Raw genomic sequence first — 18,179 nt, 5'->3', positions numbered from 1 at the left:
GTCCTTTATGTGTGCCAGTAACAAATATATATTCCTGCCTTGCCTTATCTGGACTTTTTTTCTTCTTCCTGAAGTTGGTGCACAGCCTAATTTATATCCCAACTTTTTGCCAAAACAAAGAAAGAGAGTGAGCATATGGAACTTTAGGTAGCTACAAAATTCAAAAACACAAGTAAATATATATATATAATTAAAACAGAAGAACAGATTAATAAAGTAAACAGTTACAGTATAATGGTTACAACTAAGCATGTGAAATATGGTTTGCTTTCACCTTTCAATAAAGCAGCAATCCTGATACTTCACCTTATCCCAGCTTTTCCCAGTTTGATGCAATTGAAACTGTGCCAGACTAAAAAACTCTACCATGTTATTTTGTAGTATACCTGGAAGGCACTGGGTTGGAAAAGGCTACAGCTCCTATAGCTGTCTCAGATTTTCTTCCCATTAAAAAAAATACAGACAGCAGGGTCAACCCGGCACAGACAGGTGACAAGACATGTTGAGAGCCACTGCTCATTTCATAATCGTAGAAAAGTGAAATTGGAAGGGGCCTATAAGGCCATGAAGTTCAACCCTGCTCAATGAGGAATACAATCAAAGCACATCTGCCAGCTGACTAGATGGGCGGGGTATAGATGCAATAAATAAAAGATTATCTAAGTTTCTCTTGAATGCCTCCAGTGTTGGAGCAGGGTTGGGGTAGGGTTGCACAATCTTTTGGAACGCAGCACACACCAGCCCTAACTAGCATGAGAGAAGATGGGAAGTAAACTTTTTGGGCAGCTACAGGTGTCCAATTCTATCAGGTGCTGCCTTTCCTATAGGATATCTGCATTAGAAGGAGGTGATGAAGAAAGAAAACACAGCAAGGAGAGAGAGAGAGAGAGAGAGAGAGAGAGAGAGATGTCCTTTAACCTTACAGTAAAAAGTTGTGGTTAAAACAACCCCACAAAAAGCAAGGAGATAGTTGAATTAAAGATACCACCCCTCACTCTCACTCAAAACATTGACACATAATCATCATACTAAAGCAATATTCTTGTACCTTGACTTCCACCTCAAATACAAGAGATGAGTTCTACTCTGTTTCCCTAAAGGCAAGTAGTTTTTGCTTACCTAGAACACACCTCATTAAAATGAATGATATTGCATCCCCAAATACGAGTCACTTAGGCTCAACCAGTAAACAGTTATGGAAAGGGCAGCACAGCTAACAGTTCACAAACACTGACAGGATCATTCCAGCTGTTCTAAACCACTAAAGGTACAATACAAAGGGAGTTTAGTAACTACTAGGAAGATTATGGTATGGCATTTACTTAGTCTGGCAACAAGAGTACAAGAAAAGTCTCTCAATATGTGTATGTCTTGTGAGTGGTATTTATCTGTGGTCTGAATTTTCTTTTTGCAATGCACCTTCAACCACAGCTTTTTGCCTTAAAAAAAAAGTAAACGCTTCTTCCACTTTGGTGAAAATTTTTGTAGTTGCTTCTCAGATTCAAACCATCACCTCTCTGCTTTACCTCATGCAGATCTGCCTCTGCAAATTTCCTTTGTGGAGGGATCTCCTTAGGATAAGCAGACATCAAGGCTTGTTAACTGCAACACATCCTAAAACCATGGAAGATTTATTTCCCTTGCTACAGCATGCAAACATGTAAAATATTTCATTGGGGTGAGGAGCCCATTCAAGTAAGACCATAATGTAGCTCTCAAATCAGTGCCCTAGGAGGTTTTCAGATGGCTTGTAGGCATTTATGCAATGCTGGTGGCTCTGAGAACTGTCCACTGCTGTCAGAAGACAAGCAGCAATTGGAGGTCACTTCCTCTCAGCAGCTGATGACACTACTCCTGCCTCTCTCCTTCCGAAACCCCACCACCACCATCACAGCAGAAGATTAAAAGAAAACAATTACTTGGTGGAAAAGCCCCTGCCCTATGTCCCTCAGCCACAGGGAACCAGTGGAGGTGGAGATGAGACAGCAGATCAGATCAGAGCCGGTGTGTGTGTGTGTATGTGTGTAGGGCCATAAGGTGCCCGACAGGGACTTCGGAAATCCCAGTTCTAGCTGTGCAACTTTCTGATAAGGAGGAACAGCAGAGAGCCATGTATATGGTCTTGAGCTCGCTGGAGCAAGCACAGGACACAAAAGTAACAAATAAAAATTAATGATACTTCCCCATCTCTCTCCATTGAGGTCAGGATTGTCTGAAATCCCAGGTCATCATAGCATGTAAGGTCCCTTTCTTGATAAAATTCAGGGACCTAGTGTGGAAAGGAAAAGGGACGTGGCACATGTGTGTCCAAAACTCCTCCCACATTGCTTCTTGTGTAAATTCTGCCTTCCCACCTTGTCGAGGCATTTGTTTTCACAGTGCATGCACTACTAGGATCAGATCCTGACTGAAGGAGAAGCAACCAACGAAGGGCAAACAACGAAGAGGTAAATTGCAGGCAAAGAAGGAGATCAGCTGATATTCTTCCTGATTTTTATCTTGACCTCAGCAACAGTGCTTACTACTTCTTGCAAGCCACTAAATCGATCAGCTGTTAGTGACATTTTTCATCATCAGGTATGAACGTCAGCCTCCAAGTCCCCAAATTATTTTATCTGAGGAAACCAATTTACCAGCTAACAGGTCCATTTGGTTTTTTGAGCTTCCAAGCAGGCTTCCTCTTCAATTTTAGTCAAGAGAATGCATTGCCAGCAGAAAAGGGAGATCCGTTCAAGGTTACTGTCTTTATTTGCTTCATTAGACTTTTCAAATTAGGTAAGAGTTTCACTTCACCAGGTGAGACGAGAAGCATCCAATTCTCAAGGCCAGACATTCTGCAAATGTTACAGAGCATCAGAGGAAGCAGAACGTGAGCATCAGAAATGGAACAGAACTAGGAGCACTGTTGTTGCCTGCAATACAATGGTTTCGGGTCAGGATTGGGCAACCTCTCTGCAACTGGAGCCACTTTTCAAAGATTGCAACCCTAAGTGGGTGTGGCCTAGAAGCAGATACATTTTAAAATGTTTTACTATAACATCATTTTTCAGTATTAAGAAATAAATTTCTCCCTCAAACTGATTATTTTGTTGTTAAATATTAATTTTGCTTATTGTGATAGGACACTTAAATCTGCTTGTTGTAACAGAAACAACAGCATGGGCAGCAGCTGGCTGTTTAAGTAACAAAGGCTATTGTATTCAAATAACAATGCAAGATCTTCTGTTTAAATAACAAAAGACTGCAATGTGGTTTCAAATAACCAAGGCCCCAGGCCTCCTCCTCAGCATCACCAGTGGCAACACCAATATTAAGGCTTCAGAGTAATGCTGAGGAAATGTCTGTAATTAGGTAATTAAAGATTTCCTTTTAACAAACACACGGAGGAGGGAATGTTTACAAAAGCAAGGAAATACTGTAATTTATAGGTGTGCTGCCGAATCTGAGCATCAAATAAAATTAGGTGGGGAGCTCTGGCTGACACAAAAACCTTGAAGGTACACTGCCTACTCCAGATTTATCTGATGGTAAGGACACAATGCTGTTAAATATTTTAAAACTATTTGGTGACTGATGGCAGGGAGTTTTGTTTTGTTTTGATAGAGTAACAGTAATGGTATACTCATTACTTGCGCAACACTGCTCTTGGAAGTTATTTGGGAGCATTTTTGTATTTTTAAGTGCATTTCTTTTAAAAATTGAAAAATAGTGTGATAGTAACATTACTCTATAAACAATGGGCAACAGTAACACAACGAGCAGTAAATTAATTTTTAAAATATACACGTTCTAATCTAGCCAGTATACCAGGAATGTGGAACCTTTTGAAAGGATAAGTTATCCGGTCACGCCCACAACCCTTTCCCAGTGGGCTGAATGAGACCAACGCTAGGCCATGCCGAAGCCATCCTGTTTATGACTGAAGCACTAGCCGAAGCTCTTCAGCCCGGGCGCTGGTCTCTGCTGAGTCTTGACCTTCCCAACCAAGGATAGTCTGGACAAACCACAGTTATATGTCTTGCCACAGCATCAGCAGCAGGAAATGCTTCCATAGCTAGTGCTTTGGCAGAAGAGCCTCTTTTGTTCTGCCAAGACTATCTTTGGAAACACAGGCTTTGCTCCATCATTACATTCTGCACACAGGGAAGGAAAAGGAGGACTGGAGGAGCTGGCTGAGTTGCAAACCCATCATTCACAAAGGACCCTAACAGACCAGTTTTGTGGCTTTCCCGTACAGGCAAATTGAGGGAGAAAAAAGCAACGAAGCCACGTCCTTGCCTTGAGGTTGCACTCAGTCAACTTCCCACCTCTCACTTCTGAGGGGGGGGTACAGCTCTGGAATGGGGCGGGAGGGGGAAGAGATCTGGTGAGGGAGGCTCACCTGAGCCCTTGTGGCTTCAAGCTGGAGGTTCCCCATCTCTGCAATAGATATTCAATGGCAACTTGGTGGCTGGCAAGAGAAAAAAAATCTTCAGCTTGTAAGAAACACAAGCAATTTACAATGTTTTAAAATCCAAAAAGAGAAATATGTGCACTACAAACATGTGCATGCTTTCAAGGGGTGCCCGTGTTCCTTTTCTTTAAAAGGCAAGTGTACTGCTTATATTCCACTCCACAGTGCTTAAAACACCGTCTAGGGCAGTTTACAATGTAATTATGCAGGGTACACATTACCTCCCCCCGCCTGCCACTACGTACTCAATTTACCATCGATATTGGAAGGCTCAAAGGCTGAGTCAGTCTTGAACCGGCTACCCGAGTCCATCAAGATCGAACTCCGGTCATGAGCAGAGCCTTAACTGCAGTACTGCAGTTTTAACCACTGCACCACGAGGCTCTGTTCTTTACTATTTATGCTGCAGAACTGTGAAGATCTTGTTGCCCAAATGGCACAAATTCTGTAAAAGGATGCCTAGCTGCAAGGAGTCTATTTCAAGGAAACAAAGTCTTTCCCATGAATATGGAAGCTGGCTGTCCTTTGTCTAATTAAACGAGGAAAAAAAATATTAACAGCAGAATTTTGATGCAAGATGAAAGAAATCACCACTGTCCAGTATTTCTGGACCACCAGAATCTTTTAAAGGTTTATACTTTTCTGAAAAGACCAGAACAATGGAAAACTCTACAGAACTTGTTTGCAGTGAATAATAGCAGAGTTAAATACGAAGAACTAGGGGTGTGCATGGTAAAAATGTTCACTTTTGTTTCACTTTGGGTTTTTTCCAAAGGTGTCTCTTTTGTCCTTTCATAAAGGGGATCCAGCTGTTTCATGGTTTTCCCCATTTATATTCTCTCTTGCTCTTGTCCAAAAGCTCCTTTTAAACCACTTCAAAAAAGTGAGGTCAGATTCTTCTCACCTTGGGCAAAGCCAGGACAAGAGGGTCACCTGTCAAAAACAACACACACACACACACACACACACACACACACACACAACCAAAAGCCTATCCAAACAGAGCTTTTTCTTATTGGGAGCACTAGCTACTGTATTTTTTGCTCCATAAGACGCACTTTTTCTCTCCAAAAAGGTGGGAGGGAAAGTACATGCGTCTTATGGAGTGAATGCAGTAACCCAGGGTTCAGCCGCCATCACCCAAAAGCCTCCCACTGCCATGCTGGGAGGCCTCTGAACTGGCAGCAGAGACTGCTTTCTGTTTGGACCTCACCTAACACTCCTTTCCTTAATATATTACCACTAGGGCTACAGGTTTTATTTGGTGTATTAGCTTGCCACATTAGCTGAGTCCAGTTTTTATGGAGCAAGGCAATTTGAATTGCAGAGGGCAGATCTGAATCACAGATCTGAATATGTTCAAGTAAGGCTTTGAAATCTTGAAAATTGGTTTAAGAACCCAACATTTCATAAATAGCATTTCACATGTACACACAAACAACTGGAAATAGAAATTTTAGTAGTATTTTTGTGTTAACAAAAGCTGCATGGTGTCGCTCCCCCTGTTTTTATTGGTTTTTCTTAATCATTGTTGTTCTACAATATTGCTGGTAGATTTTATCTTTTCATTGTGATTCCCAGCTACTGTATTTTATCCTATTGTAGTCTCTAAAATTGGACAACCATCTGTCAGATCTGCTCTGATTTGGATTCCTGCATTGAACCAGGGGTTGGAATTGATGGCCTTATAGGCCCCTTCCAACTCCATTATTCTATGATTCTGTGCTGCTTTGAGATTATATTTGTAAAAGGAAGCAGGCAGTAGATGTGGTGAATAAGGGGCACATTTTTCTTGCAGAGTATGGGAACTCATTCTACCAGTGCAAAGCAGAAAAGGCTAGCATATAGCATTCCTTTTAAACTAGAGGTAGTAAAATATGCTAAGGAGTATGGAAACAGTGAACAGTGCAGAGACATTTTGGGCCTCCTCATCTGAAAAAAATGATTAGAGAGTGGAGGAAACAGGAGGATCAGTTGCAAAAAGCTGATGAAAGTAAGCACACTTTCTGTGGACATGCTGCATGCTGCAAAGTAAAGAACTGAATGATGGAGAGAGAAAAAACTTTATTGCTGTAAGGAAGGAAGGGAGGAAGGGAGGGAGTGGAAGTGAGGCATGCTTTGCTGTTTGCTTACACCTGTGCTGGTGGTGATTTCTTCATCATAGCTCTTATTGACTACCCAGCAACAATCTGTTTATTCATCTCTTTCAGTGCAATAACAATTCATTATAAGTGTTAAAACTTGAGATGGTACTGTAATTCCCACTCATTGTGTGTCATCCTGCTGTAGAAGTCTGCTTCATGATTCTCCACTTCTGGTACATGTATGACTTGTGAAATGACATGCTTGAGAATACACCAGTCCCAAAACTGTACTGTTAGTAGCAAGAAAGACATGGATTTTGTTCCTCCTTGGTGGTTGATATAAAGCATTGTAGTGTTGTTGTCTGTGGCTATTGGAATAACTTTGCCAATTACAAATTGTTCAAAAGCTCTCACTGTGTTGTACACTGCAAGAAGTTTGAGGTAATTGATGTGACAACATCTATCTATTGCTACTGCCTTATGAATTTGCCAGAATATTTTTTTTCCGGTTTTCCTCTCCTAAAAATGAGGTGCGTCTTATTTGGAGGTGCGTCTTATGGAGCGAAAAATACGGTAAACTGCTCCCAGGACTCTGTGGCATTCTCTCTGTGTGTCCTTTTTTCATCTCTACCAACACACTTTTTCTAAGCCAGTTCCCTCTTGCTGCAGCTGTGGTGGCAACACACACTTTCCACCTATCAACGTCACTGCAGAATACCCTCTTCCTCATCAGCTCCTGGCTTTCAGGTGCTGTTAGAGAGGAAGAGCATGTGTGCAAGAGAAGGGGAGAGAAAAAAAGGATGAGATTGGTGGAGCCCACTGTGAATGGAAGAATACAGTCTGCGAAGGAGAGCTTGAGTCCCTTTTGGCCCCTATGAGACAGTTTGGCCCCTTCAGCCAGCAAAACAACTCATCATTTCTTACTAATACCTAGAGTTTATTAAATTTAAAAAAAGGCTTTTGCTGTGTTTCACCTTTCTTTCTTCAATCTCTCCCTCAAAAACATCTTTTTTTGCCAAGTTCTACAACCAGTATCTTTGTCCTAATGATAATCGCAAACCATCTTACATAGACAAATATTCCTTCCTGAATGAAGAACTGCTTTGCAAAGGATGAATGTCCTTTATCTGAGTTTATAACATGTGACAGAGTTCAGTTGTATTTATTCTGAAATAAGCATGGGATGGGATTGGGCTGCCCCTACCCTTGTGATCCTTCTCTGAGATTTAGGATACAGCTCTCCCATTGGGTTTCAACCAATCCAGGCTCTTTTAGATATTGAAAATTCCCATTTCTTTCCTGGGCATTCTCATTGGCTGCTGAGAACAGCTCTCATTGCACTATTTGATTAAATATTTCCCGGGTCATTTGACAGGCAAGGAGTAAAGGAAAGAGGAAACATTAAAAAAATTTTTTTTCTTGTTCACCTCTTTTGTTAACATGAAAGGTCAACACTGGTGTTTAAAACTCTCTCTGTGTGGAATCAACTAAAGAACATGAAAACATAAACAATCCTTAAAATATCCTTATGAAGGCTATGCCCTAAATCTGTTAGTGCCAGTTAGAGAAGACACAGTGAATCAAGGGGAACTTTGTGAGTCAACACTTAATCTATGTTACATTGATTCAGTGGTCCTACTCCAGTTGGGACACTCTCTGCTAGGAAGTATACTGTTACCTGAACACCACTCTTGGTCTTGGTCTCTCTCTCTCTCTCTCTCTCTTTTTCATTTCCATGGAAAAAGAACATAGAAGGTAGAATGGTAGAACATCTACCATTCCTCTGCTTCAAGTCTTTCTCTCTCACACACAACCAAATGTTTTGCCTTCTGCAAGTTCAAAGCTTAACCTTACACAATATAAATGATGTTTTGGTTTCCTTCTTAAGTTTGAAAGCAGATATGAAAACAAACTAATTCACTTTTACTCAGAAGTAAAATCCAAAAGAAAAGGAAAGGAAAGATAGGCTACTTCAAGCAACCCATAAGTATTACAGCTCACATGTGCTCTTCATGCAAATGGAAACTGCTGTAAGAAGATTTTTTCCCACCCCTCCCCTCAAAGAATTCCAGTCCATCCACTGGGGGAAATTTTCAGAAAAAAAGGGCATCCCAGCCTATTAGGCATCTGGCTGCAGAGCTAGAGGTTGGGAGTTTGATTCCCCACTGTGCCTCCTTGACAAGGGCTAGACTTGATGATCCATAGGGTCCCTTCCTTCTCTGCAGTTCTAAGATTATAATATATTTCTCATCAGACCTAGATTAGGGCATACAACTGTACCTCCAGAGGACTAAAAGTACTTTGGGGAACAGAGATTTGTTTTGCAGAAAGGGCATGGAATGATTAAAGACTAACGCTCAACCCCATCAACAACTGTTGTTCCAAATGACATTAGTTACTCATGACACTTTAAAGGTGTAAATAAAGGTACTTCAAAAATTAGGAGGTCCACTTAAAGAGTTGTATAGACACTGACAGACACTAATCAAGTGATGCCTGTTTTTTTAAAATATTGTTCCATGTTCAGTTGTTTTTAAGTGCATTCTATTTTGTTCTGTTTTATTGTATTGCATTACTTTGTACTGTATTGTATCATTGTAATGTGTAAACTGTCCGGAGTGGCCTGGTAGCCAGATGGGCAGTATAAAAATCAAATAAATAAATAAATACTGTAAGCTGCCCTAAGTCCCCTCTGGGGAAAAAGGCAGCGTATCAATAAGATGCATGATAGTTCATCTGTTTTTGAAGATGACCATCTCCATCGAATTCCTCATTTAGGGGAGAAAAGAGAAGAAATGAGTGGTTAAGGTTGAGCAATAGCACACTGATGGACAGTGTTACTAACTAGCCCAATATGAGATTGGAAGACACGGAAACAGTTGGGGGAGGTTAGCTGTTCCTGGTCTTGTTGGGTTGTTGTTGTATTTTCGTTTTCTCATTTCTCCTTTTTTTTGTGCATCTTTGATTCTTTTTATTTTAAATTCTTTAGCCCCTTGTTTGACAGCATTTTGCCAGGCACTTTGGCAGGGACGGAGACACCGTCAATATTAAAATCTTTCGATGTGGTCTTCAATGTATCTTTAAATCACGAAACACAACACAACCATACATACATGAACTAGAGGGACAATTTGTCTGACGTGGGGTACAGTAGCTTCCTATGTTCCTATTTCTGAATTATACCTGTTTTTTCCTTAATGATTCCATACAAATCTGTGCCTGAGGTGCACACTTTGGATTCCTGGCACATCCACATATCGCTAAATGCTTTCCCAACCAAATAAACAAACCTGCACAAAGGAAAATACTATGTTTTATCCCTGATATGCTGTTTTCCTGTGAAAAGAGTTTTTGAGGGTTTTTTGTACACACTCGTGAAAACAGTGCTGCGTACTTTCCCACAGCATGAAGAGATGCAGATATAGCTCAGACACAGGTTTGTACCCCTAAATGATCACTGGATGACAATCTCTATTATTAAAGCCATAGGAATTTGTGTGCTCTGTTTATAAGGCTACACTAGGCACCTTATTAGCTACCCCGCTATATCTGATCTTGTTAATTACAATAGCAGGGCCACTGTAATAATCCCCTGTTAAGCTTAGATGAAGCTCTTCCAACTCTATTTCTCTCAAACAAACAAAAAACTGACTTAAATTCAAAAAAAATCTGATTTCAATTTTAAAAATTTGTATTTGTAAAAAAAAATCACAGAGCTTTAGTGTGGGAGTCCAACGTCCCTCCTTCTGGCACCCAGGGGCAAACATCACCAATAGTACAAACTAAAGCTTCCACTTTTAGTTACTCTGCTTTTCTAGCACTTCTGTCCTAGCAGACCCTTGCTCACAACCCAGCCGTTAGTCTCCTTAATGATCAAACTCGGCGGGGGTGGTCCATGTGCATCATTTCATAGTTCTTGCAGCATTTTTATAAGGAGATACCGGGTTACTTCAGACATTATGCTATACCACAGATTAGCATTGTCTCTGCATACCATAATTAAGATAAACTACAATTTGTCAGGGTTCAGATAACAAAGAAAGCTGTGGTTAATGGGAAATCCAGCCTCTGAAATCCTCCTTGTGGTCGCACTGATTGGAGGGGAGTGGGAGCACACAAAACCAAGGCTCAATGCGCCTTGTTCCTGAAATGCTAAGTCAGTCTTGGGTTTCTTTAGACCAGATCTGGAAGACAATGCTTCTGTTTTCTATTAACCACAGCTTGTCAGGTTATCTGAACTCAGACAAACCACAGTTAATCTTAATTATGGTATGCAAAGACAAGCTAACTTCAAATAACATTTTATGAAACTGCTTTGTTTCGTCCTAAATAAACCACAGTTGGGGTTTTCAGACAAAATATTAAACTGTAGTTAATCCAAAACAGAAGGTGTAAGTATCCAGTCTTTACCCTGTGGCTACTGAAGAGAGAGGCAGCATGTCAACCCAACACTCACTGAGACTTATTTCTTCTAACAGTAAACCATAGTTTAGCAGAGGGCTTGGGGGGGGGGGGGTTGTGGCCCTTCAGATGTTGCTGAATTTCATTTCCCAACAGCCTCAGCTAAGCTGGGCAATGAGGTGGGCAGATGGAGATAGTTCCACCCTTTCCTTCCTGTTGTCAACAAGAAAGAAAGAAAGAAAGAAAGAAAGAAAGAAAGAAAGAAAGAAAGAAAGAAAGAAAGAAAGAAAGAAAGAAAGAAAGAAAGAAAGAAAGAAAGAAAGAAAGAAGTTTCCTAGGAATTGTAGATCTTTGGGAAATGCCCACTATAGAACCTACTGGACAGTGAAACTGACTTTCAGGAAGGTACTGTGCCAGGTTCTTTTTTAATAAAAGGAGGCAAAGGCTGAAGAAGGCCATGCAACCTCATAGGTAGGCCTTGCTCCACGTGAGCCAAATATAGGTGTATGTTTATGTGCTGAAACTCCCAGAATTCTATCTGGAAAATTCTGGGAAGTGTATCTGAAAACACAAAAATGCACACTTGATAATTTGCTGGCTCAATAGCACCGTGAGTATCTAGCTGCAAGGGTTAGCTCTTTGATTCCCCACTGTCCCTGCAGGAGAAGAGCCCGCTTCGGTAGCCCTAGGCAAGCTCCACAGTCCCAAACCCCCCACCCCACCCCTCCAGAAGCAGGGAATGGTGATAAGGAGTCTACACCTCAAAACCCCTGACCCAGCAACGCCAATTACACAAATTAAGAATAAGGCACTTATCTAAAAGAGAAAATCAGCATTTGGTTCAAAAGTACATATACCTTTTAAGCTCTTTTATGAATTAGAGGAAAGATCTTTGGGGGACAGGATTCATAAATATATATTATAATTGTCCTCAGCCTCTGACAGCTAATCCCATGTTTTAAAAAGTGTAATAAAAAAAAGCAAAAAACCCAAAGCGTGCTGCTTATATACCGTCCCATAGCGCTTAAAGCACTCGCTGGGCGGTTTACAAGTTAATTCTGCAGGCTACACAAAACATATAAAAAATAGCACTACATAGCCTGGCACAGGAAGAGAGTAATAACATGGACTCTATGTTCCTCCTTTAACTACTCACTCTGAAGATTATGCATTCAGGCCATCAAGTGGCAGCTGTTTTACATCAAGCTCCCTCAGCCACTACAATGCCATACTGGAAGTGGTCAGTGGTAGAGAGATTTAGAACAGGCTCACAAAAAACTTCTGTTTGCTATTTGAACGGCAGCACCAAATAGGATGCATCAGTATTAGAAAACTAACAAGAAAAATAATTGTGCCCCACATTAAAGCCATACTTTATCATCACACAAGAAGTTGAACTTCTGACCCTGTACCCTTGGTTCTTTGTTACTGTTGTATTTTTTTAATGAAAGCTTAGTATTTAAATACTGCAAAAACTCTCTGGTGCTTTTGCACCAGTATGGTGGGGTATAAATGTCTTAAGAAATACATTAAGTGAAAAATGAATTTATTGTGACTGTTTGACTCTGCATAGGGTTAGGTCTATTGTAAAGGTAAAACGATTGGGCGAGGGGAGCCATATATGTTGCCTTGAGCTCACTGGAGGTATGTCAGTATATTAATTCAATAATATTCATTCACTACAGACCACTATGAAGAACGAAGGACTGCAATGGTGTGATGAGAGCGGCTAGAACTGCGCACTACAGGAGTCAGCAGCTTATGGCCCTCTAAAGTTGTTAGACCACATCCCTCTCATCATCCCTCACCCTGCTGAAGAGTTGCAGTCCAACAATCTTTAGACTGCAGACCTTAGTTTCAAATAGTCCTTACTGAAGTTGAGAACTAACATAGTATTTATTTTTCTCATAGTGCATATGCATTTATTTGTAAAGGAGCATTAAAGCTGAAATCCTGTTGCTTAGTATAGTAAGGCACAACTACAGTAGGGTCACTGAATCAGTAGGGATTTGGTGACTCAATTAGTCTGTTCCAATGATCAATGGGCTGACTCTAGCTTGTGACTTGCTACACCAAGCAATAGGATTTCAGCCTAAATGTAATTACAGTACAGTGGGGTCTTGACTTGAGAACTTAATCCATATTGGAAGGCGGTTCTCAAGTCAAAAGGTTCTCAAGTCAAATCTGCATTTCCCATAGGAATGCATTGAAAACCATTTGATCCGTATCTGCTCTTTTCCGTCCATAGAAACTAATGGGAAGCTGCTATTCTGCCTTCGACCACTAGAGGGGGGATATTTTTTTCTTTTTTTCTTAGGTCAAGAAAGGTTCAGGGAAGGCAGGGAAAATACAGTCCAGGTAGTACAGTACCAGGCAGTCTGAAGACTCCCAATCCACTCTCTAAACGCTGGGAGGAGTGAGGAAGCAGACAGGCACCCTTTTCACTGGCCAACAGTTAACTGAAAGTTCAAATTTTGCACTTTCCCTGCCTCCCACGTGGTTTTTTTTCAGTTCTTAACTCAAATCTAAGTATGTAAGTCAAGTCAATATTTTCCTATGAGAGTGGTTCTTAAGTCAAAATGTTCTTAACTCAAGCCGTTCTTAAGTCAAGACCCCACTGTATAGTCAAGAAGTGTAAGGCTTGCTTTTCTCCAATACACAGCCAATTTTGTCTGCATAATAAATCAATGACATCAAAGCGGCAGCACATGATTAGAAACGTCTAATTACACTACCGTTTTCCAAGATGTTTCTTTTCCCACTTATTTAAAATTTACGTTTATCTCTTATTAATAACTGTTTCAGTGATTGCTCCCATAGGGCTGCTATGGATCACAGCTGGCATACAACAGTACTATCCTTTTCGGATTACCCTTTACGAGACAGTTAAGTGCTAGGACTCTTGCGCGCTCTCTCACACGCACCATACTCACAGAGGACAACATCACTCTGGCAGATACCCATCAGCAGAACAAACCTTTCTTTCTCTCCTTTTCCCAACATCCAAAAACAGCTCTGAAGGATTTTCTAGCCCTCCAGAACAAATTTTAGAACTCCATGATAGGAAGAGTAATCACCACACTCTGGCTTCAGCTGAGTTCTACCAGTGGAATTGTTGCATAGGTACCTGGCCAGAGAGAAGGAGAAGGGGAGGGTTTTATCGAAGTTATTGGAGAAAGAAGAGTCAGAAAGAAGAGTTCCTACAATGACCATGGGCTTTTCTGGTAGTAGGTTATGTGCACGTGCACTGTTTCAAATTCTCACAGTTGGTATCTTGCAAACATACTTTGGACCTACACTTGGAAAACTTGAATAAGGTCCCTGGCCATATCTGCATGCAATGGTCAGCAAGAATTCTAGCATATCCTGGCTTGTTATTCACAACCTGCATGCTGGTGTGGGAAGTGTGTCTGTTTCTACTTTGACTTTTCTAACAATGGCAGCAGCTAAATTAACCAAGTACTGGGGGCTTAACATGTTATCTGAACTGAGCTTGTCATGGCTTCTTGTGCCCCTTGCAGACAACCAAACTTTGTTCTTGATCTACATTTCTGACTTGTTTGGGGACAAGAAACCAAGAGTTTTATCTTGTAGAACATATAAAGAGGTTAGTTCAGCTACTCCTGCTGGCAGGTGGGGCCAAGAGGGAGTACATCGAGCATGTGCACAAACATATAACACATGAAGAGTAATTCCTGGATGAACTGGATTATCTAGACCCATTTCAATCTGGCTTCAGGCCCAGCTACAGGATGAAGACAATTTTGGCCACCTTAGTGGATGACCTATGCTAGGAATTGGACAGGGTGAGTGTGTCCCTTCTGGTTCAGCTGGACTTCTCAGTTGACCATGGTATTCTTGTGGGCTGTCTCTCTGGGACTGAACTTGGAGGTACAGTGGCTCTGATCCTTCTAGGAGAGGAGCCTTCACAAGGTGGTGCTAGGGGACTACTTTTCAGCACCCTGGTCTGTGGTGTTCCCCCAGGGTTCTGTTTTGTTCCCATGCTATTTAACATCTACATGAAACCTCTTTGAGGGTTTCCAGAGTCTGGGGTTCAGTGTCACCAGTATGCTGATGACACCCAACTCTTTTTCCACTTACAGTGGTGGCTGGATAGACGATGTTTGGGTCTTGGGTCTTTGGGTCTTGGGTCCTTGCCTCGCAAGACGGTTTCCCCCCCCCATTGAAACACATTAATTACATAAGACCTACTTCTTTATTCCAAAAAAGTGGGGGGGAGAAAGTGTATGCTGCTGGCTTTCCAGGGTCTGCCTCCTGGAAAAACAGCAACACTTTCTCCCCCACTTTTTTAGGATAAAAAAGTAGGTCTTATGTAATTAGTGTGTTTCAATGGGGAAAAAAACATCTTGCAAAGCATCACCAATGGGGCTATGGCTGCAAATTTAAATGATAGAGAATGGTGAAAACAGCCAGGAACCAAAGGGTAAAAAGAGTATAAAAAAAACAACAACAGGTAAATCACAAATGTAATCTCCCATTAACACCAGTTGTACATTTGAGTTTCCCACATTTGGGGAAATCACAGGAATCAGTAGCACACCCAAAGTGTAATGGATGAGCCTCCCCCTGGGAAAACCACTTTTACGACATGGTATTTCCCCTGCAAGGTATGAGCTGGAGTGCCCCTTGCACCTCATACCCCCTTCTCTGTCCCCTGACCCCGCCAAGTCATGGTGACCCCCTGGCTGCCCCTCCCACTCAGTACAGGGCTGCACAGCCCCAGTCCTGCCAGAGGCCAAGAGAGCTCCTCAGAGTTTTGCGAGACCCCCATCAGGGGCTAGGTGTTCCTCCCACAATCCTCTAGTGCACAGGTATTAGCATAAGGTAGCATAAGTAGCACAGGTATTTATGCAGGGGAAATACCATGTCATAAAAGTGGTTTTCCTAGGGGGAGGTTCATCTATTGCATTTCAGGTATGCTGTTGATTCCTGTGATTTCCCCAAATGTGGGGAACTCAACTGCATAATTTGTGTTAATGGGATATTGTACTTATGATTTCCCTGTTTTTCTAGATTCCTTTTCATCTGTCTTTCTCCTCATAAGGACCTATTGCAAAGGTAGCAAGTCCTGGTGATGTCTTATACTGCATTTTCTTCTTTTTCCCCCTATGGTAAAGTATCAGGGCAAAAGGAGTCACCATTATCAGGAGCCAGGGGGCTGCTTTGACTCCTTTCATTCTCTTTCTTTGTTGCTGGAGAGAGAAAGAAGGGGAAGGCCATCTGAGACCCACTGAATTTCCAAAGGCAGTACAGGTGAGGGGATTGTTTTTCCCCAATATGGTATGGGGAACTGTGTTTTGCAAGATAGCGATTTTTCCCCCCAATTGGAATGTTTAAATAGATTTCAATGCATTCCAATTGGGAACTGGGTTTCGTAAGACAGCAATTTTCATGGAACAAATTTAAAGATTTCCATGGAACGAATTAAAACCGTCTTGCGAGGCACCACTGTAATTCCAAGGAAGCTGTCTCGGTTGAAAACTAGTACCTGGTGTCAGTAATGAGCTAGATGAAGGCAAACAAATTGAAACTTAATCCAGACAAGACAGAAGTGCTCCTGGTCAATTGGAAATCAGATGAGGGAAAAGAGATGCAACTTCTGCTGGATAGGGTTACACTCCTCTGAAAACCCAGGTCCATAGCTTGGGTGTACTCCTGGATTCATCCTTGAACCTGGATGCCCAGGTTTTGGCAGTGGCCAGGAGTATATTTGCATAATTAAAGCTGCTGTGCTAGCTGTACATGTTCCTTGTGATGTCTGATTTGGCTACATGACTTATTTACATCCCATGTAACAGACTAAAGAGGGATTACAGTATTGTAACATACTCTATGTGTGGCTGCTTTTGAAGACGTTTTGGAAACTTCAGTTGATTCAAAACGCAGCTGCCAGGCTGCTGACTGGGGCCAGTCACAGGGAGCATATAGCACCCCTACTACTACAGCTGCATTGGCTACCAGTCCATTTCCAGGCCCAATTCAAAGTGCTGGTGACAAACCCCTATACGGTTTGGGTTCAGGAATTCTGAAGGAGTGTATCTTCCCATATGATCCTTCCCAGTCCTTCAGATCGTCAGACGAGGGCAGTCCTCCTCTTGGTCCCATTGCCAACACCAGCACTTTTGATGGGGACACAAGAGAGGGCCTACTCTGTGGCTGCTCCCAAACGGAAGAATGCTCTCCCTCAAGAGGTCAAGTTGCCCTCTTCCTTTTACCAACAGTTACAGACCCACCTCTTCAGGCAGGCTTTTAATAATCATAATAATCCCTGAATGCCGGGTTTTAGCTGAGCAAGTTTGTTTTCAACATTTCAAATGTATTTGATTATTCATTGAATTTTAATTACTATTATGGTTCAAAGGTCTTTAAGATATAATTTTAAAAAACACTGCAACCCTTCTTGAGTACCCTCATTGGGTGAAAGGTGGCTTATAGATGAGACAAACAAACAAACCAATCAATCAAGATTCCCCAGAATTCTGGTTTATTGTTGTTTGTGAACATAGCCACAAGAAGTGTCTTAGGCTCTACAAAGAGGCACAGACTCTCAATGAAGTCGCCTATTTCTTAATCTTCCTGGGATTGGGCACTTGGTTGCTGCCATCATTTCACCTGGACACCTCAGTCCAAGAGAAGAGATAGCAGTATCAGGGAAAGGGAGAAGAAAGGGGTGAGAGCAGCCAGTCTCTCACTAGCTATAAAAAGCTATCATAAGACTTCTGCAGCCACAAATGTCAGTCACCAATCAGCACAGATGGAGGGTCAAATCACAGGGCAAAGACTGAATGGAAAATTGCAACATAAGCAATTCTGATGGATTGTTTCAAAGTATTGGAAACGAACACTGGTCTCAAGTAACCAGAAAAATAATTTCACAAGAGTCTTCTGTAGCTATATATGGAATGCATCCAGCTTCATGAAGAGAACACTTAGCAAACAGCACACAAAACTATTTCAAGTAAACATAAAATACCGCAGCAATTCCACATGATGAGGAAAGCCCAGAAAGCATCATGACTCTTAAGAAATACTGCTTTATCCACAAATTTAACACATCTCAGCAAACTTTTAAATAGAAATTAAATTAAATTAAATAGAAATACAACATTATGCAAAAACATATTGTGCATACGTTATAATTATGTGAAATTACTCATTAGAAAGCATCCTTCACATTAAGAAACAGCAATAAGTTATTTACATCACAAACTTTGCTTCCA

The 18,179-nt window shown here is 41.4% G+C and overlaps 1 protein-coding gene and 2 non-coding genes across 4 annotated transcripts in view; 1 reads left to right on the top strand and 2 right to left on the bottom strand.

Annotated features, from left to right (window-relative positions):
• CHN1 (chimerin 1) overlaps positions 1 to 18,179 on the bottom strand; it is a 141,795-nt gene that overhangs the window by 122,002 nt on the left and 1,614 nt on the right. Inside the window, exon 1 of one of the 2 annotated variants that reach the window (XM_078394068.1) lies at positions 2,634 to 2,664. The exons of the other annotated variant lie outside the window; for it this stretch is intronic. Within the exon in view, the coding sequence (XP_078250194.1) occupies positions 2,634 to 2,649 (16 nt within the window). The 5' untranslated portion in view covers positions 2,650 to 2,664. Of the gene's footprint in view, positions 1 to 2,633; positions 2,665 to 18,179 lie in introns of those variants that run through there. 2 annotated transcript variants of the gene reach the window in all.
• On the bottom strand, positions 15,409 to 15,574 carry LOC140703516 (U1 spliceosomal RNA). The gene has a single exon (XR_012082866.2). It is a non-coding gene; the product is annotated as a U1 spliceosomal RNA (small nuclear RNA).
• Positions 15,802 to 15,962, top strand: LOC140703466 (U1 spliceosomal RNA). Its single transcript, XR_012082848.1, has one exon. It is a non-coding gene; the product is annotated as a U1 spliceosomal RNA (small nuclear RNA).

The sequence above is a fragment of the Pogona vitticeps genome, chromosome 1, assembly GCF_051106095.1.
Source record: "Pogona vitticeps strain Pit_001003342236 chromosome 1, PviZW2.1, whole genome shotgun sequence".
Taxonomy (NCBI): Eukaryota; Metazoa; Chordata; class Lepidosauria; order Squamata; family Agamidae; genus Pogona; species Pogona vitticeps.
This window is presented reverse-complemented; position numbering and strand designations above follow the sequence as displayed.